This window comes from Phalangium opilio, unplaced genomic scaffold, assembly GCF_054372755.1.
Source record: "Phalangium opilio isolate 3A_F unplaced genomic scaffold, DU_Popi_V2 ptg000354l_1, whole genome shotgun sequence".
In the NCBI taxonomy this organism is placed as follows: Eukaryota; Metazoa; Arthropoda; class Arachnida; order Opiliones; family Phalangiidae; genus Phalangium; species Phalangium opilio.
In genome coordinates this window covers 593,673-619,250 of record NW_028324229.1, presented here as the reverse complement: position 1 = coordinate 619,250, position 25,578 = coordinate 593,673, and the positions used below count along the sequence as shown (strand labels likewise).

The window sequence follows — 25,578 nt, the reverse complement described above, 5'->3', positions numbered from 1 at the left end:
GTAATTTATTGTTTAATATATGTAGGCTTAACGTTTAAGTATGTATGTAAATTGCTATTTAATTTATTTAGGCCTAGCACTGTTTGCTAATTTCGCGCCAGAGTCACGACGCATCTTTGTGCGCACTCCTTCATTCGCAGCGCCACTAACGTTGGAAAGTAAGAGTAGATTTTGCCAGACGGTCTACAGAATACGGTTCTTTCTCTGATCGGCACCGTGGAGTCAAGATCGTTCCAGCTCCGCGCTTCCCAATCATATGTTCGCCGATTTTTTTAAGTCAATAAAAACGAAGAATCACTACTTTCGCTGACTTTCCGCCATTTCTCTATCCGCCTTCAAGGAATCAGCTTTGAATCTAGAGCTCTTCGCCGCCATTGAATTCTCTTGTGGAAACAACTCACTGCGGAGCTCATTCTTTGCCTTGAAGTCGTCGAGGCCACTTCGGAAAACCTTTCTTGCTCATCAGATCGTAGTCGTGGCTTTCGAGGTCGATTCTTGACAGTTTTGCCATTTCTCTGATCGATTACCTCAAGTACGCATGCTGAATTCGAAGCTCTTTATGACTTGGCCATTGCTTCGCCACGTGCTGTAACAGTCCGTAAGCTCAAACTTTACAATAATCCGAACTCATCTAGCTTCCCTTAAATTATTTTATTTATTTCAAGTGTTTAAACTAGTTAGGTAGTGTTAAATGTTAGTGAATCTTATTTATTTATTGAAAATTAAATACCATAAATAATATTTTACAACAAGATGTTGGACAAGGCTTAGCTAAGACAATCTCGAATTAATTAGATTAGGGGTTGTTATTATTAAGCAATTAAACGGGGTACGTAATTAATTTAGAGATAATGTATCGGATTAAGTTAAGGCTTCTCCCATTTCTACTCGGTTTTTATTTATGCGGTATGTTGGAATAGTTTTAATTTCAAATCAAGAAATAACAGGTTTTCCTAAAATTAGTGTTGGGCTATTGTTATTATTAAGCTATTAATCAGGGTACGTAATTAATTTAGAGATGAGACGGATTTTCGAAAATATATTCCCGCAGAGATAATTTCATAACACGAGATTGCCCTAAGCCTAAGCTAAGCCTCGTCACATTTTTACTCTATTTTTATTTAAAATAAATGGCAGATTTCCTAAAATTATTATTTATACAATTATGGGAGACAATTAGTTAGCCAGAGTCTTTCTTTGATTCAGGGTCGCACTTGATTGGTTTCTCTCTATAAATTTGGTAGCCAGTTCTTTTTAATTAAGGACCTCTCTTTCTTAAATTATGTAAATCTACAAGATTACTATTTTTTTTGACCCATAAACAAGCCTCTTGATTCGAAGTAGGCAATAGCTTAATATGTGTTATTAATGTTTATTTAAAGTTTTAATTTAAGTGGCATATGGGAATATTAATTAATTTAAAATAAATAAATGGCAGGTTTCCTAAAATTATTTTCTACACAATTATGGGGAAAAAATTTCTTAGCTAGAGTTTTTCTTTAATTCGGAGTGGCAATTATTTGGTTTCTCTCTATACATTTGGAAGCCCTTTTTTTTAAATTAAGGAACTATGTTAATCTACGGGATTATTGACGTAAATAAATATTTTGTGTGACCCATAAACCAGAATTTTGATTCAAAGTAGGCAATAGCTTAATGTGTTATTAATATATTTTCATTTATAGTTGCTGCTGATATTCATGGACTTTTCTGCCGCTGGTCATTCCGAGACTTATCATTCCAGATGACATCCGTTATTCGATTTACGCCACCCGATGTCTTCAAGTTGGCCTGGACTAGCTATCTCTCTCAGCGATGACTTTAAAATTACGGACAACCGAAGCTAGAAGACTGAAAAGATTACAAGCAAATTACTACATCTTTTTTATTCGAAAATTTTATTTGTAATTACTGCAACTAATTTTTTTCCGCGTTCAAACTTTAATTTACCAAACACTTTAATTATTTTTCTTGTTTGAAATTCATGTATACACTTGGTTCCTTTTTTCTTATTGAATAAATTTTGCCTTAAACCTGGTTATTTGTTTTCTTTTAATTGTTTCGATGTAGGGGATGGTTTAAATTTTTTAGGGTCTGGACTTAGGGGGGTTTTTTAGAACCCTTTTTATGGCTTTTTTTTAACATTTAAAGCTTATTTTAGGCCTATTTCTTCTTTTTTTAGATTTTTATACAAAAAATTCGAGTGAATTAGTCTAAAAAGCTTAAAAAAGCCATGAAAAGCTTAAAAAAAGCCATAAAAAGGATCCTAAAAAACCCCCCTAAGTCCAGACATTAAAAAATTGAAACCATCCCCAATATCGAAACAAATTAAATAAAACAAAGATCGTGACCCAAGGAAAAAATTATTTATTGAGAAAAAAACAATTGAGGTGTATACAAAAAATTTCCGTAAAAAATAATTTAAAGAGTTCCGTAAATTAAAGTGAGACCGCGTAAATTAAATTATGTAGGTTCAAATAAAATTCTAAATAAAAAATTGAATCATCTACTTAAAAATCTTGACGTTAATTGACTAGATATAAAGCCTCGTGTATCGCCAAGTCCAAGAAAGCCTCGTGTATCGCCAAGTCCAAGAAAGCCTCGTGTATCGCCAAGTCCAAGAAAGCCTCGTGTATCGCCAAGTCCAAGAAAGCCTCGTGTATCGCCAAGTCCAAGAAAGCCTCGTGTATCGCCAAGTCCGAGAAAGCCTCGTGTATCGCCAAGTCCAAGAAAGCCTCGTGTATCGCCAAGTCCAAGAAAGCCTCGTGTATCGCCAAGTCCAAGAAAGATGTCATCGGGAATCAGCGTCTCTAACAGTGAATGAACTCCCCAACTCTACCGAACGTTGAAATCAGATATTAAGAAGCGTCTCCGACTGATCAGCATTCAGCAGCAGAAAATCATTCGCGTCTGAAAAGGAAAATATATTTATATCAAATATTAATCCATTGCTTCCTTAGAATTGAATAACTTTAAGCCTAACAAACAAAATAATTTACCTAATACTAAGAAAATATAGTTAAGAATCTAAGCTAAATTTCATAAGCCGTGTTCAAGTTAGCCTTAACATCGTGGTGGTGGCTTACATAATTTTATTTTAAAACTATTCTTAAATAGACTGAATTTGCGATAAATAATAATAATTAACAAACAATTAATTCTGCCTGATTTATTAAAACTACTCAAAATAATTAAGGCTTACTCTTGCTGCGCATCGAGAAGAGAGTTCATTCCAACATGGCCTCGCTAAACTGAATCCGAACGATCATTCAACGGCGGTAAAGAGCTCAAGATTCTGGAATGATTCCTTGACGGCGAAGAGAGAAAAATGGCGTGATTTCCAAGAGCAGAGCGGGAAAACGATCTAAACTCCACGATACTGATCAAAGAAAGAACTTTCGGCAGTGCAAACGTAAAACGGGCTTGCGTTATCTAATTTGAACAATTAGGGTGGAATTTTCTATCGGGAAATGGTGTAGAAGTGCATAGGCAGTAGGCCAATCGAGGGCGTTAAAATGTCTAAAAAATAAAGACGTCTATGATGACAGTTGCTTTCAACCCTAAAACAACGTTTTTATCTCAAATACTACTTAATTCCTAGGCCCAAAACTGTAGAATATTAAAAATATAAAAATATAAAAAATAAATGTCCAGACCAACTCTTTATCTCCAGAATAGACCAAAAAAGAAATAAAGAAGAGTGTAAGTTCGAAAACATATATTTTTATTAGACGTTGCGTAAAATGATATTAAAAAGTATATTTCTAAATAGAGCATTTTTACTTTGGAATTAAAATTGCTTCACGTTATGTTTTCGAACTTACACTCTTCTTTATTTCTTTTTTGGTCTATTCTGGAGATAAAGAGTTGGTCTGAAATTAATTTTTTATATTTTTAATATTCTACAGTTTTGGGCCTAGGAATTAAGTAGTATTTGAGATAAAAACGTTGTTTTAGGGTTGAAAGCAACTGTCATCATAGACGTCTTTATTTTTTAGACATTTTTACGCCCTCGATTGGCCTACTGCCTGTGCACTTCTACACCATTTCCCGATAGAAAATTCCACCCTAATTGTTCAAATTAGATAACGCAAGCCCGTTTTACGTTTGCACTGCCGAAAGTTCTTTCTTTGATCAGTATCGTGGAGTCTAGATCGTTTTCCCGCTCTGCTCTTGGAAATCACGCCATTTTTCTCTCTTCGCCGTCATGGAATCATTCCAGAATCTTGAGCTCTTTACCGCCGTTGAATGATCGTTCGGATTCAGTTTAGCGAGGCCATGTTGGAATGAACTCTCTTCTCGATGCGCAGCAAGAGTAAGCCTTAATTATTTTGAGTAGTTTTAATAAATCAGGCAGAATTAATTGTTTGTTAATTATTATTATTTATCGCAAATTCAGTCTATTTAAGAATAGTTTTAAAATAAAATTATGTAAGCCACCACCACGATGTTAAGGCTAACTTGAACACGGCTTATGAAATTTAGCTTAGATTCTTAACTATATTTTCTTAGTATTAGGTAAATTATTTTGTTTGTTAGGCTTAAAGTTATTCAATTCTAAGGAAGCAATGGATTAATATTTGATATAAATATATTTTCCTTTTCAGACGCGAATGATTTTCTGCTGCTGAATGCTGATCAATCGGAGACGCTTCTTAATATCTGATTTCAACGTTCGGTAGAGTTGGGGAGTTCATTCACTGTTAGAGACGCTGATTCCAGATGACATCTTTCTTGGACTTGGCGATACACGAGGCTTTCTTGGACTTGGCGATACACGAGTCTTTCTTGGACTTGGCGATACACGAGTCTTTCTTGGACTTGGCGATACACGAGGCTTTCTCGGACTTGGCGATACACGAGGCTTTCTCGGACTTGGCGATACACGAGGCTTTCTCGGACTTGGCGATACACGAGGCTTTCTCGGACTTGGCGATACACGAGGCTTTCTCGGACTTGGCGATACACGAGGCTTTCTCGGACTTGGCGATACACGAGGCTTTCTCGGACTTGGCGATACACGAGGCTTTCTCGGACTTGGCGATACACGAGGCTTTCTCGGACTTGGCGATCGACGAGGCTTTCTCGGACTTGGCGATACACGAGGCTTTCTCGGACTTGGCGATACACGAGGCTTTCTCGGACTTGGCGATACACGAGGCTTTCTCGGACTTGGCGATACACGAGGCTTTCTCGGACTTGGCGATACACGAGGCTTTCTCGGACTTGGCGATACACGAGGCTTTCTCGGACTTGGCGATACACGAGGCTTTCTCGGACTTGGCGATACACGAGGCTTTCTCGGACTTGGCGATACACGAGGCTTTCTCGGACTTGGCGATACACGAGGCTTTCTCGGACTTGGCGATAAACGAGGCTTTCTTGGACTTGGCGATACACGAGGCTTTCTTGGACTTGGCGATACACGAGGCTTTCTTGGACTTGGCGATACACGAGGCTTTCTTGGACTTGGCGATACACGAGGCTTTCTTTGACTTGGCGATACACGAGGCTTTATATCTAGTCAATTAACGTCAAGATTTTTAAGTAGATGATTCAATTTTTTATTTAGAATTTTATTTGAACCTACATAATTTAATTTACGCGGTCTCACTTTAATTTACGGAACTCTTTAAATTATTTTTTACGGAAATTTTTGTATACACCTCAATTGTTTTTTTCTCAATAAATAATTTTTTCCTTGGGTCACGTTCTTTGTTTTATTTAATTTGTTTCGATATTGGGGATGGTTTCAATTTTTTAATGTCTGGACTTAGGGGGGTTTTTTAGGATCCTTTTTATGGCTTTTTTAAGCTTTTTAGGCTAATTCACTCGAATTTTTTGTATAAAAATCAAAAAAAAAGAAGAAATAGGCCTAAAATAAGCTTTAAAATGGTAAAAAAAAGCCATAAAAAGGGTCCTAAAAAACCCCCCTAAGTCCAGACCCTAAAAAATTGAAACCATCCCCTACATCGAAACAATTAAAAGAAAACAAATAACCAGGTTTAAGGCAAAATTTATTCAATAAGAAAAAAGGAACCAAGTGTATACATGAATTTCAAACAAGAAAAATAATTAAAGTGTTTGGTAAATTAAAGTTTGAACGCGGAAAAAAATTAGTTGCAGTAATTACAAATAAAATTTTCGAATAAAAAAGATGTAGTAATTTGCTTGTAATCTTTTCAGTCTTCTAGCTTCGGTTGTCCGTAATTTTAAAGTCATCGCTGAGAGAGATAGCTAGTCCAGGCCAACTTTAAGACATCGGGTGGCGTAAATCGAATAACGGATGTCATCTGGAATGATAAGTCTCGGAATGACCAGCGGCAGAAAAGTCCATGAATATCAGCAGCAACTATAAATGAAAATATATTAATAACACATTAAGCTATTGCCTACTTTGAATCAAAATTCTGGTTTATGGGTCACACAAAATATTTATTTACGTCAATAATCCCGTAGATTAACATAGTTCCTTAATTTAAAAAAAGGGCTTCCAAATGTATAGAGAGAAACCAAATAATTGCCACTCCGAATTAAAGAAAAACTCTAGCTAAGAAATTTTTTCCCCATAATTGTGTAGAAAATAATTTTAGGAAACCTGCCATTTATTTATTTTAAATTAATTAATATTCCCATATGCCCCTTAAATTAAAACTTTAAATAAACATTAATAACACATATTAAGCTATTGCCTACTTCGAATCAAGAGGCTTGTTTATGGGTCAAAAAAAAATAGTAATCTTGTAGATTTACATAATTTAAGAAAGAGAGGTCCTTAATTAAAAAGAACTGGCTACCAAATTTATAGAGAGAAACCAATCAAGTGCGACCCTGAATCAAAGAAAGACTCTGGCTAACTAATTGTCTCCCATAATTGTATAAATAATAATTTTAGGAAATCTGCCATTTATTTTAAATAAAAATAGAGTAAAAATGTGACGAGGCTTAGCTTAGGCTTAGGGCAATCTCGTGTTATGAAATTATCTCTGCGGGAATATATTTTCGAAAATCCGTCTCATCTCTAAATTAATTACGTACCCTGATTAATAGCTTAATAATAACAATAGCCCAACACTAATTTTAGGAAAACCTGTTATTTCTTGATTTGAAATTAAAACTATTCCAACATACCGCATAAATAAAAACCGAGTAGAAATGGGAGAAGCCTTAACTTAATCCGATACATTATCTCTAAATTAATTACGTACCCCGTTTAATTGCTTAATAATAACAACCCCTAATCTAATTAATTCGAGATTGTCTTAGCTAAGCCTTGTCCAACATCTTGTTGTAAAATATTATTTATGGTATTTAATTTTCAATAAATAAATAAGATTCACTAACATTTAACACTACCTAACTAGTTTAAACACTTGAAATAAATAAAATAATTTAAGGGAAGCTAGATGAGTTCGGATTATTGTAAAGTTTGAGCTTACGGACTGTTACAGCACGTGGCGAAGCAATGGCCAAGTCATAAAGAGCTTCGAATTCAGCATGCGTACTTGAGGTAATCGATCAGAGAAATGGCAAAACTGTCAAGAATCGACCTCGAAAGCCACGACTACGATCTGATGAGCAAGAAAGGTTTTCCGAAGTGGCCTCGACGACTTCAAGGCAAAGAATGAGCTCCGCAGTGAATTGTTTCCACAAGAGAATTCAATGGCGGCGAAGAGCTCTAGATTCAAAGCTGATTCCTTGAAGGCGGAGAGAGAAATGGCGGAAAGTCAGCGAAAGTAGTGATTCTTCGTTTTTATTGACTTAAAAAAATCGGCGAACATCTGATTGGGAAGCGCGGAGCTGGAACGATCTTGACTCCACGGTGCCGATCAGAGAAAGAACCGTATTCTGTAGACCGTCTGGCAAAATCTACTCTTACTTTCCAACGTTAGTGGCGCTGCGAATGAAGGAGTGCGCACAAAGATGCGTCGTGACTCTGGCGCGAAATTAGCAAACAGTGCTAGGCCTAAATAAATTAAATAGCAATTTACATACACACTTAAACGTTAAGCCTACATATATTAAACAATAAATTACAATTACGTAATGGTGACGTCGTAGGTTATATAAATAAACCTATATATTCATTAAAACCATGAGTTCAGTTCAGTTCAATTCAATCGATTTCATTTTGGCGCACGTGATGGTCACGTGATAATTACGCAATTGTGACGTCACAGGTCACGTGACCATTACGTAATTGTGACGTCACAGGTCAGGTGACCAGTACGTAATTGTGACGTCACAGGTCACGTGACCAGTACGCAATTGCGACGTCACAGGTCACGTGACCATTACGTAATTGTGATGTCACCGGTCACGTGACCATTACGTAATTGTGACGTCACCGGTCACGTGACCAGTACGCAATTGTGACGTCACGGGTCACGTGACCATTACGTAATTGTGACGTCAGAGGTCATGTGACCAGTACGCAATTGCGACGTCACAGGGCACGTGACCATTACGTAATTGTGACGTCACAGGTCACGTGACCATTACGTAATTGTGATGTCACCGGTCACGTGACCATTACGTAATTGTGACGTCACCGGTCACGTGACCAGTACGCAATTGTGACGTCACAGGTCACGTGACCATTACGTAATTGTTACGTCAGAGGTCACGTGACCATTACGTGATTGTGACGTTACAGGTCACGTGACCATTACGTGATTAAGACGTCACCGTTCACGTGACCATTTCGTGATTGTGACGTCAGAGGTCACGTGAACATTACGTAATTGTGACGTTACAGGTCACGTGACCATTCTGTATATCATTAATAAAATTCAGGTTAGTTATGCGTTACTGTATTTCTACTCTGTTCTGTTAGAAATATTTTTAAATAATTCTAATATAGTGAGCCTAATTCAGATAATATGATGTATTTGTATGTGACCCCCTTTTCTAAACCATAGCCACTGACATTATTTAGTAAGCTTATAAATACAAATGATTTTATCACATAGACTTATAAATATTAATGCAATATTTTATTTCGAAGTATATTCCATTAGTTACATTCCATTTTATTAAAAATTAATAATTAAAATACTTTTTAAAAATGTGTAATCATTCATTACAACTTTGACACTGTTTGGAATATTTTCATAGGATAAAGCCAGTAAGTCTCTAGCATTATGAAATATAAGTAGTGTCATACTTATCGAACATATATATTTATGTAATAAAGTATAGGTTCTTTCAAAAATGTTAACATTTTGTTTTCATGGTTTAACAGGACACAGCTTTCCCTCCTTATTATATTCAGCTACTTTATAAACTATACAGTTTTAAGTTTATTAGTTGAATTACACTAAAAATGACTCATAGAAAACGTTCTTTCCGTTGCGTTGACAATCGCAATTCCGGCAGCTTGATAAACGGCATGTTGTCCATCTTAAGTGTTGAACGACGTCTCGGAGAGGTATTACACTGGACGTAACTGCGTGAGAGTATGTGTCTGTCACCACGTTCGCAGTTGGCAAATCGGAGCAAACTTGCTCGCAGATAGACTTTTTTGGCTTCTACTCCCATCGTTAGGATTGAGAAGTACATGACGATCGGCTTGGGTTACGAGAATCAATCGCCTTATCCCTAAATTTACAAAAATGGTTAAAGAGGCATACGCATGAATTCAAACGTCAACAATAGCTATATTTAAAATGATTCTCGGAATAAAGTATTTTAAAACGATTTAACTAGAATTATGGTAAATTAATGATGATTAAGATAATTAATATCAGTTATATTTATTTAATTATTTAAGAAAAATCTCTTAATTGCGTCTCGACTAGGAGAGGTTTATTTTGGTTTAAGTATCGAGCTGTTCACAAATGACGTACTTGAGTTATTCGTAATATCATAAGTTTATAAGATATGTTTCATGAGTATGACACTACATATACTTCGTAATGCTAGAGACTTACTGAGAGCTAGTTTGAGAACGACGTGAGAATTGACTACACTCAATTTTTGCAGTTCATGTTCCCATTTATTCTGTACTATTCCTTTGACAGCGCTCATGCACCAGGCGTCGCTTTACGAGAATCCATGACGTTTCACCTACGTCACTTCATGACAAGCTCTCAGTAATCAGTGGCAAACTTATGGAACATTTCATATGAACTTATGGTAAAGTTATGCTTTGGAACTACTTACCGTCAATCAATCAATGTTCCAGCTTTTGAAATCGTTTACAAATGTACCTGTAATGTTTGGGCATCTACGTTTTTCCAAAAATTGAAAATTCAGATTTGTAATGCTGTTAATTTTACCAGTCGGCCTTTAAGGGCTTTTCTTTCGATCAGACAATTAGTTTTCGGATTAGGGTTTCGCTGAAAAATGAAGGGTCTGTCTTGGTAAAAAAGCGTTGAATGAAAAGAAATTAAATATAAATATTTTCTCTCGAAAAAGAGAGTTATGGACGTCTGATGCAAGACACGTCGAAGTGAAAACAACCAAGACCCTTCTGATTGATGTCTTTCATTCGGTGTTCGCAGTGTTGCATATACTGATACGCAACATCATTAAGTAAATACGTCTTCTATTGAAAAGAAATTCACTAACGAAGTATCATATAAAAAAGTCACCATTTTAACATAAATATCACATCTCTCGTCGGGAAACGAACCCGGATTAGAAGTGTGTGTGACGGGAACGCTACCCATCGCACCACATAAATTAAACTTTAATAATATAGTGCTTTATACCATAAGCCAAATTTTAATATCACTTACTTTCTTGCCGTGATTCGAACCGTGACCCGAGTAATATTAGGTAACGCCCCGTCTCAACTGCGCCATCAAACCGCTAGGACATAAATAAATAAAACTTTAAGTAAATAGAACTTCAATATCAAAGCGCATGATACCATTTAGGAGGATATAATTTATATAAATATCACTGCTATAACAAAGGGAAATGAACCATTTAAAACAGTTTGCAACCCATAGTTTGAATTCGAGGCAGTCGTGCGCCAGACCTTACCTATAGCTACCAACACGACTATTAAACCAATTTACAACTATGAAGTGCAATACCAAAAATAAATAATTTTTTACTTTAGCTAGTGCTGGTTACATAAAAGTGTATGTGAAAGGATTAATCTAACCCGGTCACGTGACCTATGACGTCATATCACGTGACCTATGCCGTCATATCACGCGACCTATGACGTCAGACCACGTGACCTATGCTATTTCTAATATAATTAATAATTTAGTTACGTATAATTTACTAATGCAAGAATAATGGGGTTGCAATACACTTCCTAAATGCTATCAGAAATTCCATCTAAAATGGTTCAATCGCTAGAGATGCGAGCCTTCCCTCCAGTAATGACAATGGTCAATAATACCAGAAGGTATTGAGGTAACTAAATTCTTCACTTGGCGAAAGTGAATATTCTTGATAACACACCAACGGTTGGCCCTCTGGTAGCGGTTTATGAATTTTAGCTCCAAAACGTGAGACGCTCGCGGCGGTAGACGGCCGAACTAGATTCAAAAGCCCCCGCGTCCGTGTTCCGCGGCTTTAGGTTGAGGGGAAGGGGGAAGGAAATGTTTTTGAAACTCGACCAATTTTTTGCTCTCTAGTGTAGGCGCGATGGAAGCAGCATAAAATCCTCAAATTTGTTCACTAGTGCCAGGATCTTACTTCTGATAATACTAAGGTTAGTTTCCACGAGATGTGCGCTATCTTCAAACGTTACGGCAAAAGCGTTCCTTGGTTTCTTGAAGTAAAACTAATCGGTAAAAATTATACTACAAGTTCACCGTTAATTCCCCATTTTCCTTAAAGGGAAATACCGAAGCTTTACCATAGAGATAGGAATAACCCATTTAAATGCGACCTACAAATTGTTGTATTAAAAATGAGCTAAAATAAGATAAAGGGTAATTTTTACACGCTGGGGCGGCTCATGATATCGTAAATTAATCTGAAATGAAAAACAAAATCTAATTTCCAAAAATTTCGCCGAGAAAAAGATAAATTCAATTTCGGGTGGTCGCTATGGGAACGACAAATTTTCCGCGCCGCGCGTTCCTATCTTCATTTCCCGCATTTTTTTCGGCTGGAACGCTTAATTAGACATAGTATTGGGCCTAATTAGAATAAGCCCCGCCCTCACTCTCTCGGCATTTCTCTTACGCCTAGCATTCCCTAGGCGTGGGGCCTTAAACGGGAAGACGCGCCTCGGATGCCTCTGTTCAGATAATTAAGCTTAATTAGATCGATTACCAGCTAAAATTACTTTTTATATTACTTTGAAGAGGCTTTCGTTACACCACCCCTCTCCGTTTTAGCGCCAGTTGGTCCCTGGACTCGGCTACGCTTAAGGAAGCCTCCCCACACGGACAGACGGGCTTGGTATTTTTAAAAGAGTATTGGTTGGCTTCCATTCCTTCGTATACGGTTCGAAACTGCGAAAAGGGTTTACGAAGCAGGCTAGCTAAGGCTTAGATGTCTGGCTAAAAGTTTTCGGAGACTCTTCTATTTTACTAGTGGCTTCCATACACACTAGGAACTAAATATATGCCAGTTTCTCCGCTAATGTAATTGATAAATTTTTGCGGTCGCCGCTGTTGAGGATTAGTAAATTTAACTATTTTACTTCTTCATGGCCCAGAACCTGTTGCGTATACTGTCTAAGATGGATAGTCATTTATCCCTTTGCGGAACACGTGCCATCACCATCAATAAAATTAGAAGCAGCCATTTATACTATAGCTAAATAATTAAGTCCTCCATGAAAAAACACGAGGGAAACGTAAATCTATCTTCCAGAAAAAGAAATTCATACCTACTATAATATTTACCCACCATCAAAAGCATCGCGATGCATTTCGAGGCCTCGGCCATAAAAAGCCTATTAAGATATTTAGGGTAAAACAGTGGCAGATCCCTTGTAAAGAGTAACGAGACAAGAGAAAGATAGAACTGTATACGGAAGTACGTCAAGGGTGATGTGGGAGAGGCAACAAAAAGTAAAACAAACAAAAAAAAACACCAGCAAAAAGAAAGAGCAAGTGGCTCATCTACAGGGTGTAACACTAAGCCTAGTTGCGAAAGTTTTAACTAGGAATGTTCTATTTGTAACCGGCGGGAATCGATTCCGTGTAGTCAGTAATGGAAGTGTTTTAGAAGCAGTACTGGTTGGTCTAAGACCTCTGTGTCGTCTGGTATAGTGGATGAAGAACCAGGGCAAGTGAAGTATAGAACACCCTCTAATTTAGATCTAAGGGTATAGTTTTAGGCGAGTGTCGAATCAAGCCCAACAGTGCAGCAGTCAGACTATACGATATACTTCTTTTACCCCCCCCCTAAATGTCCATAAAAACACGGAAGCTCAATTTCAGGTACCTACCATTGCCAAACGAGGGTGCTCCGTAGATGGAAAAAGAAAAAATACGACGGTGGTAGACCTATAGGTGGAGAGGATGGGCAACAAAGGGTCAATAAAAGGCAATTCGATATAAACTCCGAAAGGAAGAAGTGACCATCAATTACTGGCTGGCCAGGAAGAGGTCTTAAACCAACAATAAAGAGTAAATCTACAGAAGTAATGTCGAAAAGCTACGAAAGAAACCGTGGCAAAAAGTGAAACTTCTTCTTGGAAACTTGGCGTCGTTTCCTATCCTCGTTTACACTCCTAATTAGTTCTTGGCACTAAGCCGAAGTAGATAATCTCGAGGTGTAATTCATCTTAATTCAAATTGTACCCGATCTTATAGAGGTCCTCATCTTCTATACGAAAGCCAACCATCTCAATAACTAATCGCGCCTTCAATTGAGTACTCCAAAATCAGTCAAAGTTCTACAAGTAACCCCAGTTATTAATGTCTTCGGGTTGATATACTTAAATCGAAGACGGTTTGGGTGCTTCTCCCTTTCTTTGGGTTTTTAGCGCGCGCAAACCGGTATAGTCGCTCTTTCTTAGGAGACCCTCGCAGTCAACACGCTTTAATTTGATGAAGAACCTTAATGATAGTTGGCTAGGACGTCACCAGGGGATGGTGGATTGAGCGCGCGGGATCTTTGATCTATAGGGTTCGTCCTATAGTTGGGACCAGGGACTCGCGCTGGGTAGTTAGTGTTTGTACAGGCTCAGCATGTATCTGAACCAGAAGGCCGTTTTCTTCTCAGCTTTTCAGGGGGAAAAGGCACTCAGCCGTGAAGAGGGGTTTTAATTGTTTATAGGGACGGGAAAACACTGGGAGGTGTAGGAGACAACCCTGCCACTCGATCGAAGATGGTCGTGAAATCGATTTTTTTATATAATGATGGGAAGTTTATATTTAAGAAAATAATTAAAATTCCCTTCAATCATTGTTTCCCTGGTATATTTAACGTTTCTGGAGTAGAGTCGTTAACATAATAAATTAAAAGTATATCCAGTTTCAACCAATCATGGAACTTGTAATCCCTTCAGAGATTGTCATCCAAAATTACCATTTACTCTTGTTAATCCCCAGAGAAACTTTTTAACTATTGTCTCAATCCTGGTTTTAATCCATACAAAGTAAGTTCTTGGCGTTTTTCAAAATGCAAACGCTTAATTCACGCGATAAGACTTAATTATACGGGTTCCATTCGGATCAAGAACAAAGTCCAGTGCTAAATTAACTCCGATACTTGAGGATGGATGTCCTTTAATTATTTCTTATTTTCAGATAAGTGTTAATGTTACTTTGAAAAGCGGGCTTTCGTGATAAAAAGAGGTAAAAGTCGCGTACGCTGGATGGTTGGTTGATTTTTCTTTAGGACCTATATAGGCTTTATTACACGTGGGTTTGGCCATCGTAACGCGCGTGCCGCCTAATTAAGTGTAACGGGCTTTGCCTCTACGTTTTATAGGCCAGTTCAGGCCTTGGATATCCTTATTTGGTAACATTAGATAAGGCAAACGACCCCTAAATGAGCCTTATCGGACCCCGCATAGACAGTTTCTCCTATTGCGACTCTTAGCTCCTACTGATGTTCGCTTTAAAAGGCGAAGAGCCGCGAAAATAACCTCGCTGCTCTCAGTCTTACTGACATAGTATTTTTAGACTAATGGTTGAGGCAATCATCTCTCTAGTAATTGTTGGTAACGGATCTCTTAGGACACTTACTGACTCATCCCAACTATGCCATCTACTAAGCTTCAACCGTCCCTACTCGCGCACACCTTTTTTGGTGTTTTCCTATTAAATGAGCGGGATTCGTTTTAGGATTCTCATTCTCTCATTCAGTGTAAATTACCCAAGACTTTTATGTCTTAGACTTACTTGGTCTAATATACATTCGTTCTTAATACGAATTAATCCTCAATGCTAATACCAGAGCCATTAGTGATGCTAGGAAACGTCTTACTCAATGATGGTAATCTAACTCAACATATACTTTTAATTTATGATAAGGAAATTGTGATCCAGTGATATGGATAATTTACACTAGAAATATTACTGGACAAACATTTTAGTTGAAAACTAAATTTTATCAACACGCCTTAACGGACTTCAGCATTCTCATGCTATGTTCACACTTGCACAGGAGTCGGTTGACAACTTATTGCACAACTAGTTTTGAAACAGACTTTATTATTAGTTCTAAGCGATTTCAGCAGCCTCGATCGGTTCACGCATTAAGACGCTTCTGGTGGTGTTGTTTGCTAATACAAGCACCAGTACAAGTACAAATACAAGCACCAGTACACGTACAAATACAAGCACCAGTACACGTACAAATACAAGCACCAGTACACGTACAAATACAAGCACCAGTACACGTACAAATACAAGCACCAGTACACGTACAAATACAAGCACCAGTACACGTACAAATACAAGCACCAGTACACGTACAAATACAAGCACCAGTACACGTACAAATATAAATACCAATGTAGAATACCCCTGAAAACTAGAAACTGGCCTATAAAGCCGCTTCAAGTTGGTTCGCACTCAACTCCTTCTACAGTCAATGCAAATAGTTTCGAAAACCTTATTACTCTTTTACTGTTGTACATTTTGCATGAACTTTCCCCCTACTCATTCCCATATCATAACTCAGTTCTGAATGAGACGAATACTTAACGGTGGCCATAGCGCGGTGCATGCTCGGATGATGTAACCGCGTGTTGAAAATTGGCCAACCAGGCGTTAGTTCCTAGCCTACCAGAGAACGGACTCCAGCTATGGGGTAGTTATATAAAGCGATATGTTTAAGAATATTGGTTCGCTGTTATCTCTAGCTTGATTGTTAACTAGCCAGGGATCTATCGTCCTGTTTGCCAGCTGCTTCCTATCCTTATACGCTAAATTTCCAGAAGTATTCAAAGCTGAAGTTCCTAAAAACTTAACTGATTAAAAATAATAAGATGTCGTCATCCTTTTAGGAACTAACTACTCACGATAGCACGCGATTGATTTCAAACCATCCTGAATCTGTATTAATTTCTGATCTTTTACCAATCTTTTCGGTTTTACTTGGGGTTTATTTCCTTCTGTCCATATTGATACTTTGGTCTTGCCTAGTCAGATGGGTTTGTATTTCCTATTCCACATTGGACGGATGAATTTAGGACTAGAGGGATCTAATGTCCACACTGTATGCTGTTCGAACCTTTCTTGGCTAACGACCTCATGCAGCGAGGTAGACGAGCCAACGATCGTAAAACTAACTTAGCTAAGGTGCCGTCGTATTTGCACAATGGCTAACGATATAAATAGTGACTTGGCTTGGCGAGACCGTATAGATAATACTTCTCAAATACCCCCAAACGATATAGTCAATACTGAAGCCAGAGAGATATGTCTGTGATCTTGGTTGTGTGTTAACCCTTTAACACACAATAACGAAGTGTCTCTAGGACTAACTTCAACTGAAAGTAAAGATATTTAATTCAGTTATTAACAATTTTTATCAGTATGATGTTATTTTATTGAGAGTTGCGAGTGAGGAAAATATATTTTTTTACAAAGCGTTAGGTCTAGAATGAAGAGATAACTGTACAATGAAGTTATAAACAATTTTAAAAAAATATTTAGATATATATAATTTATAAATAAATAAGAATTAGTTGTATTGAGCCGTCATTAATGCCATGAAAGCTGTAAATATCCACGTAAAATATAACAGAATATGGCAAGAATGCACTTGTAATTCGTGGTATAAAAACCAACATCAACTAAATTAAAACGTGAAATGTAGCGAAAAAATTAAATTAAGGTTATAGAGTTATACAGACTAGTTGATGCGGGTTTTTTATATTATTGTTATGTCCGATTTATAAGTACTTAATGGTATCCGTAGCCCCCGTATCCGTGACCACCATGGTGTCCCCCATGATGACCCGAGTAGCCGGTGTATGGGGCGATTCCTGCATAGCCGTGACCTACAGCACCTCCATAATGTCCCCCACCGTATCCACCGTGATGACCTCCAATATGCTTGTGTCCTTTGCCGTATTCTTTCTTGTATTGTTTGTCGTGATGTCCGCTATCGCCGTGTTGCTTTCCGTATTTGCCACCGTGGTGGTGATGTCCATGGGCATTCTTGTAGTGCTTTCCACCTTTGTGGTAATGGTCACCGTGTTTGTCCTCGTATTGTCCGTATCCGTGCTTACCGTACTTATCAGCGTGTTGACCGTGCTTGAAGAATTCTTCGCCGTGATGGGCATCACCGTGTTTAGCTCCCTTGACGCCGTAATGCTCATCGAAGTTCTTATGTTTCTTGGCATAATCGCGGTCCCTGGAAGATTTCAAATATAGTTTAGAAAGTTGAGTTGAAATTTATTTCACCTAAAGTTTCAAAGGATTAAATTAAATTCGAAGTTCACTCTCAAATTTGAAGTTGGTAGTAGACGATGGCCAAGTTAGTTTTTCTTTTGATGGTTAATTTCTAGGTCCGCGCATTCTTAAAGTAGCTATTATATATGACGACGTAAAACCAGAATTAAACCCTTTTCAGATCCTTTCAAAGCGAGGCCCATTTACTCATTAAGCTTCGTATAATCTCAGTTAAGTTTGAAAAAGAATTAAAAGTCAGAGGAGACGGATTAAATTTTAAATAAATCCCTTTTCGATTCTAATGACAGGCATTTTAATCCCAATCATAGACTAATTGTTTAGGGAATTCTATCATCCAAATCGAGATAGCGGACTAATGAGCGTCAGTGCCTTCCAATCATTAAACTGTCAAAAATAGCAAAATTTGGACAACTTAAGCTGAAGGCGAATAAAATCCCGAATTTGGTTCCAAATGGAACACTAATTCCCGCGTTTTCCGCCTCGAGGTTAAGTTGTCGGTCACCATTTGGGCAGCTTAGGAATAGCGGGCTGGTATACCAAAGGCTAATCCTCTCAAAGCCAGAAGTGCAGACACAAGGATTACTTAGTTCCCTCCAACCCCTTGGCATCTTTGCTCCAATTTCTAGTCGATGTTCCGATCTCTTTAGAACTAACTACGGTTTATAGAGTTGATGGTTTGAAATGAATCTCCAAGTTGAACACGTGTAAATCCCCGAGTATTGGACTTACCTCGTTTTCCCATATCCAAGTATCAATTATTTACTAATTTAAATAATTTTCTTTGTTCTAAGTATATTTTGGCTTTGAGATTTCGCGGGATCCCCAAACCATGCTTTCTCGTAAACTATGGAGTAACTCCGCCCCTCTTTCTTCGAGACCAGTTGCAGCGCCTCCGTAGCACTTATTAAAGTTCTTGATCCCAACGCGTTGCCTAATTATATGTTTCACCAACTACGGTACGTGAAAGAGTAGCGATATAACGGGATTATAGTTTAACTTATCAGCGGAACTTAGCGTTGGTTTACACTGCCAGAGAGAAGTTCTAACTAAAGTCTCTGTAGAATGTCTTTGATCTCGCACCTTTAATGAGGCACTATCCGCGTGTTTATTCCCCTCATATTAAGGTGATTTATTTAAGTAACGAACCTGTAAATATCGTGGTAGGTCTTATGGTTGTCGTACTCTTCCTTGTGGTACACTTTCTTGCTTCCAAAGTTCTTGTGTCCCTTGTCTTTGTGAACATCTCCTCCGGCTTGTCCGTGGGCGTGACCCTGAGCCCCGTGAACCTTGTGGTCGTGATGACCCTTCTTTTTGTGTCCGTGGGCAGAATGTCCTTCTTTATCTCCTCCGAATTTGTCTTCGTGGTGTCCACCTGTGATCAAGATAGGTTAGAAAACAACGCGTCGTGTAAGGTATCACTACGTACCTTTCTTGTAGTAATGGTGTCCACCGTGCTTTCCATACTGATCATGATGTTGACCTCCGTGTTTAGCGCTATCCTCGTGATGCTTATGTTCTCCACCGTACCCTTTATGGTATCCTTTATGACCACTGGCTTCGTGTCCGTGACCATGAGCGTGGTAGCTAGGGACGTAGTGTCCGTAACTTCCCTCACTATCGTAAACTGGAGCGTATTCAGACTCCGCAGCGATTAAGTCTTCCAAGCTAATAGGCACGATGAGAGTTTGACCCTGTTGTTGGGCAACGGCTTGACCTTCTTGACCCCTAACTACGGCCAAGATGGCGATCGTACACAATGACCAGAAGGTCTGCAAGTAGAAAGAAATAACGGTATATTAATCCAAATGCAGTATATAATTTTTTGGGAAGCTTTCAAGTACCATTTTTGTAAACATCCTGAACACCATGTAAATCCTGTGAAGTCTTGGACTCAACTGTACTTTTTTGAAAGGAATATTTGGTATTTATATACCCCCACCCATAAAGTATCTAGGGGTGCAAACTCCTCCCATTGCGTCATAAATCCCCCAAAGAATTGTGAAATTTAAGGCCACAGTCTTATTCATCTTCAATTAAGTTCTTTGAAATGATTTAACCCCCATTTATCCCCCGTCGTGGCGCAAACACTCAGGTCGAACAGTTTCGCGAGGCTGGTAATACGGTACGCAAAGAAGCAAAAACGATTTGACCTTACTCGCACCACTTGCTCTTCCGTCGTTTTACTTTTTGGCGATCCACTAATTTAACTTATTAAAGTGGTTATTTAGAAATTAAGCAATGACGTTTGTTTTGTTTTGCAAAATTTCTTTCAAAGTTTCGTCAAAAGAAAGTAATATTCTCCTTCAGGTAAAGCCGTGGCAAGTACTGTGACCGATTTTTTTCCCCGAGTTACCATTAAAAATCATTCTTTCACGCAACGTTTTTCATTCCATTGAAATCTAAATGAACGTTTGTCGACTTGAATTTAAAATGTTTGGCTCCAAAATGGTCAATTTACCACGATAGCGAGAGTGAAAGTCACGGGGGCGTGTAATCCTATTGTCATTCGATTGTAACGCTGGGCTTCTTTCCGTAACGCTGTCAGATTGGGGTGAAATATGCCATAAAATTGTACCGCGTCTCGACTACCCTTATAGTTTGTTTATCATAATTTAATGTATTCATAAGTTCATAAGATACGTTCCATAAGTTTGTCACTGGTTACAGAGAGCCTGTCATGAAACTGTGTGTAGTCAATCCTCGCTTATCGTTCTTGAACTAGCTCTCAGCAAGTCTCTAGCATTTCTAAGTGTCATACTTATGGAATATGTCTTATAAACTTATGATGTATTTTATAAGCGTCTTTTAAACGTTATTATCGATTAATTGGTAAACTTGGGAATATTCTCGATAAACAGTAACTCGTGGTTGTCGATGTGAAGTATATTTTAGGTCATATTTCTAAACAAAACATCATAGAGTTCTAAAGTAATCATTTTTATTCGTAGTAAATTAGCCGTGGCAACGGCCTAATTATGCAAAGAAAGACCTTTTCGATTGTTAGCTCTAAAAGATTTGAACGTGTAACGAAATAAACTCAGATAATGGTAGCGAAGAAAGTGAAATCGACTAAATTGCGAAACTTTTAATTCGAAAACATTTTGTTTAAATTGTAAATCTACTACGCCCTAGGTAGTCCTTGCGAAATTATTTAAGGGCAATTGCGATACTTATTTAATTGACATCGAAGCCATTCGTATTACATTTGGTTAATCCATCCACGCTGGCAATTTTCAAATTTTAATTTAATATTAGATGAATCTTCCAAAATATACGTAATATTCAAAATCAATTAATTCCCAGTCGACTAACTTTCATAACGTCCCTTTTCATCAAGTTATGCAAATAAACTTTGAAGAAACGATGTTTGAATATGTAATTATTATATTAATTAGAGCGATACAACTCGTATCTTGCCTAGTTTAAGCTGACCCGACCCGGAGGGTTGAGATTATCTATGCGGGGTTTATTTTTATTTGAAATTTTCAGTCGACGATGAGTAATGATTAAGATATATATCGAAATTAATTTAATATTTCATGGCTCGTTTGCTAAGAATTTAAATAATTTAATTAGCTTGCCATCGTACGCAAGATGTGTACCCTTAATTGACGTTTCTTAAGAAATATAGATTGTTGTATTAATGTATTTTCCCAGGAAGTTTATATTAGATTTAATCAGAGTTTGATTCATTTGCGAACACAAACATCTCCTATCTTGTTATAGAGATGAAACTGATTTAGATTAAACACTAAAGTCAATTAATTTAAAGTGTAATAACGAATAATGCTGGCCAGATAAATATGATAAGGAATAATAAAAACTGGTTTAATATTAAATTATGGTTTGAAACAAAGCTCAAAACTTCCGTATGAGGGGGATTGAATTGAATAGACGTAGACAAATAATACAATAAGTTTAAAATAGAGAATACAGGAAAACGAGCGGGGATTCTTGGAACAAGAAAATGTTCTCAGAACGGGAAGGGATTAACATCCTGTTTTTTCTCTCTCCCCCGTAAATCGGCGATACAAAGAGAATTGGTTAGCGAGTTACCAAGAGACACACATATATATATCGCATTGTTTTACACCCACCTAAAATGGAAAGTCGACAGGGTATTTTAAAAGCGAGAACCCTAAAGTAAACCCTTAAAAGACATATCTCTATAAGGTTACTTGGTAGTAAGTTACTTGGTTTTTGCACAAAGTTAGGTTTAAGAAGAAGAAGACTGAGTGTATACGTACTTAAAACCACACCACACAAACCCTGAGTGGGAAAGGTTTTATTAATTTATCTCGGGCGAATTTGGTTGGTTTAGTCTTAGCTACGAAGCGAAACTTGGCTGTTTTCTAAAATAAGTTGATTTCAAGCTACGAGTGCAACAGGCGAAAACCAACATGGCATACTGGGGGAACTTAGAGCAGTACGTTGACGTTATTGCAAAACGTTTCTGGGACGATTCTTTAAGTAATAAAGTTTCCCTATTGCCTACCCGCACTACTACCGGACTTTTAAAAAGTTAAAAAGTTTCTCCTCTATATACGAAACTTAATAGGGGAAGATAGGGTTACAAGACACCGAAATGAAATTAAAAGGTTCATCGCTTTCTCACCCTTTACCTCCTCGTCTTAGGGCTTTAATTCTAGAAAAATGCCCAAACCGGCCTTACCCTAAAATTTTGCGAGAAGTTAATTTTCTCTAGGTACTACCTTACGCAGCATTAGAGTTTATTACATTAAACTATGAATATTATTATGCTAAAGCATGTCCCTTGGTCAATAGATCATTATGATGTAACTAAGAGGGAAAGACACCGAGGTAAAACTTTGCCTTCCATTTTGCTTTTTGGCACCTGCGCTGTAGTATTTTTGTATCATGACATTGCGCAAAGAAGGCAATGTGTCAACCCCCTTGTATGTCCCGTTACTGAGGGTCGTCTAACCCATTGTATGGCTCGTTGCTGAGGGTCGTCTAACCCCTTGCACGTCCCGTTACTGAGGGTCGTCTAACCCATTGTATGACCCGTTGCTGAGGGTCGTCTAACCCCTTGTATGGCCCGTTGCTGAGAGTCGTCTAACCCATTGTATGCCCCGTTACTGAGGGGTCATCTAACCCATTGTATGCCCCGTTACTGAGGGGTCGTCTAACCCATTGTATGTCCCGTTACTGAGGGGCCGTCTAACCCATTGTATGTCCCGTTACTGAGGGTCGTCTAACCCCTTGCATTTCCCGATACCAGGGGTAAATAACGAAAGGAGTTAGAGACGCTAGCTTCCGTAGTGTAGAATACAGTGGGACTTTCAAACGTAGACACAGAAAAGAGAAAACGCCTCGGTCGCGCCGCCTATAATTCAAAATAAGTATGATATTTTCCAACCAATAGCGTGGCAGCAAAGATTCGAAAGGCATGCTGGGATATCGATTTTCTAATGTCTGCTAGTATTCGTCTGCTAGTGTTCGTCTGCTTACGACTGAGTGACAATTAGGCTTAGAGTAAAGCTTATTCTTAAGGTGCACTTCAAATTAGAAACATGCAACTTTAAAGTTGGTAAATTCCTTATTCGATAATGAAATGGAATTAAATGTCGTTTTTGCATCCTTCAATACAGTTTTAGTTGTTTTAATTTCTTTAGTCACAGATACAGTCGATGATCCTGATCCCACAGTTCCCACTAAGCCTTGGCTCACTGGGCCGACTCTGTCTGTAACCGCGCACTTACGGCAAAACAAGTTTGATCACATTTTGAGGATTTCCCCGGCTTCAAATTGCAAATTGTTGACTTATCTTTCTTCTTTAAATCGCTGTTTACTCGCGATTGAATATAATAATTATATTGGGTTGATTTATGAGACGACTTCACAACATCGACACCCGCCATTTTACTTTACCCAGAATACCTTGCGGCGCGAGATTTTAAGGCAAAACTTTTAAGGTTCTGGTCTTATTTACAATACAGTTCCAAAGATGGCACTACGTTAGTTACAAATTCTATGACGTTTCAAAGTCCCACTGTATTCTACACTACGGAATCTAGCGTCTGTAACTCCTTTCGTTATTTACCCCTGCCGATACTGAGGGTCGTCTAACCCCTTGCATGTCCCAATACTGAGGGTCGTCTAACCCCTTGCATGTCCCGTTACTGAGGGTAGTCTAACCCCTTGTATGTCCCGTTACTGAGGGTCGTCTAACCCCTTGTATGTCCCGTTACTGAGGGTTGTCTAACCCCTTGTATGTCCCGTTACTGAGGGTCGTCTAACACCTTGCATGTCCCGATACTGAGGGTCGTCAAACCCCTTTTATGTCCTGTTACTCAGGGTTGTCTAAACCTCTATTTTACCTCCGAAATTTGACAGGGTCTTTAGACTCTGGACGGATTATAGTCGCATATTCTTGGTAAAAAGAGTAACATTTCTTCATGTTGCCCTATTTGCCTCGTTTCGGGGAACTGTAAGGCTTTCTTTTAATACATTAACACTTCGTATTACACCTTTCCTCATTTACTGGTCTCGAGAGCCAACGTATTAAGTAATTACACGAGGATATTCGTAATTAGGTTATCTCTCCCGGACGCTAATTTAAAATTGGAATTTTTAAACGAAAACTCGCAAAACTAAATATATAAGTAAGCCTACAGCAGAGTTTTTATTTAAATTTTTTGGGTAAAATGTATATGGATACGGTTCAGTGAATTAGACCATAGGTCGTGATATTGAAAGAAACATACGCTTCATTTATATACATTTCAGAAGTAGGTTTTTTGGTAGAAAAAAAGTAATATGAAATTAATGAAAAATTCCTTCAAAAGATTATCGCCTTAAGGTGGGTTTTTTGGTGAGATTGAGAAACTTGATTTGTGTATTTCGAAGATAGAATAAACATAATCAGTTTTTTATTTGAACTTGAGAATTGATTGTTCAATATAAAAACTAGTTTCAATGACACCATAAGTTCATAAGATATGTTGCATATGACACTAGCGATAACGCTAAAGACTTACTAAGAGCTAGTGCGAGAATGACACGAGAATTGACTGCACTTGGTTTTGCAGTTCATCTTCCTATTTAGACAGTGTACTAAGTCGTTGACAACGCCTCATCAAGCGTCGCTTTACGAGAATCTATGACGTTTTACCTACGTTATTTCATGACAAGCTCTCAATTACCAATGACAAACCCATGGAACATATCTTCTGAAGTTATAATGACACCAATAGCAAATAAAAACCAGGAGATAGACAGTAGGGAACTCGTAGCACACGTTACCTGTTAAAAAATTGTTACTTTCCCTACTGCAGTGCCACCCTCCTAGGGTAAAACGCGTGAAGGGAAACCAAATTCTCTCTAAGCCGAAGTAATTTTCTCGGAGAGAGGGGGGGGTAAAATGAAAGGGGCCGGAAGTTAGATAGCGTCGTAAACATACACGGTACTACGAAAGGCTTTCATGCACCCCTGCTACTCACTGTTATATTCGTGGAAGTATTCTTGTTTGAAATTATATTGACTTATATTTCGTTGGTAAGAATACGTACGCATTTGATTGGTTTATCTGAATACCAAACCGATTGTTGAGGAAAATTGCCGTAATTAGGAGGTGCAAATGGGTAGTGAGGGGGAAGCGAGGCCTATTGAATAGAACGGACATAAGTCTGAATTTTCCATGGCGTTTCCATCGGAATTATTGAAATTGTACGTTCGCTCAATTATACGGGAAAGATAAGAGTCTCAACTCCTCCTTTGATGTTACTCGCTATGTATAAGGGTTCCTAGCAAATGATAA

General features: G+C 38.0%; 1 protein-coding gene and 1 long non-coding RNA gene across 6 annotated transcripts; both read right to left on the bottom strand.

Moving 5' to 3' along the window:
* Positions 1–8,974: 8,974 nt before the first annotated feature.
* Positions 8,975–13,757, bottom strand: LOC149602628 (uncharacterized). 4 transcript variants are annotated; one of them, XR_016377837.1, is made up of 4 exons: positions 10,281–13,757; positions 10,165–10,211; positions 9,933–10,109; positions 8,975–9,600 (listed from the first exon to the last, which is right to left on the bottom strand). It is a non-coding gene; the product is annotated as an uncharacterized LOC149602628 (long non-coding RNA). The 4 variants fall into 4 exon arrangements; XR_016377839.1 differs by lacking the exon at positions 9,933–10,109 and having other exon boundaries at positions 10,281–11,151; positions 11,196–13,757; XR_016377840.1 differs by lacking the exon at positions 9,933–10,109 and having other exon boundaries at positions 10,281–12,211; positions 12,272–13,757.
* Positions 13,758–16,912: 3,155 nt separating this feature from the next.
* On the bottom strand, positions 16,913–25,578 carry LOC149602627 (uncharacterized). 2 transcript variants are annotated; one of them, XM_089860830.1, is made up of 6 exons: positions 25,492–25,544; positions 25,262–25,423; positions 19,640–20,336; positions 19,225–19,567; positions 18,945–19,170; positions 16,913–17,739 (listed from the first exon to the last, which is right to left on the bottom strand). In XM_089860830.1, the coding sequence occupies exons 3-6, from the start codon at positions 19,664–19,666 to the stop codon at positions 17,286–17,288; spliced, it is 1,050 nt and encodes a 349-aa protein (XP_089716956.1). In that variant the 5' UTR covers positions 19,667–20,336; positions 25,262–25,423; positions 25,492–25,544; the 3' UTR covers positions 16,913–17,285. The 2 variants fall into 2 exon arrangements, with proteins under 2 accessions (XP_089716956.1, XP_089716955.1); XM_089860829.1 differs by having other exon boundaries at positions 25,331–25,578.

Bases quoted from the DNA above. Each gene is read 5' to 3' on its own strand.
- LOC149602627 (XM_089860829.1), bottom strand. From the start codon at position 19,666: ATGGTGTTCAGGATGTTTACAAAAATG. The intron at 19,171-19,224 runs GTACGTAGTGAT...TCTTGATCACAG, and splicing joins ACACCATTACTACAAGAAAG to GTGGACACCACGAAGACAAA. The intron at 17,740-18,944 runs GTTCGTTACTTA...GAAATCTTCCAG, and splicing joins ACCTACCACGATATTTACAG to GGACCGCGATTATGCCAAGA.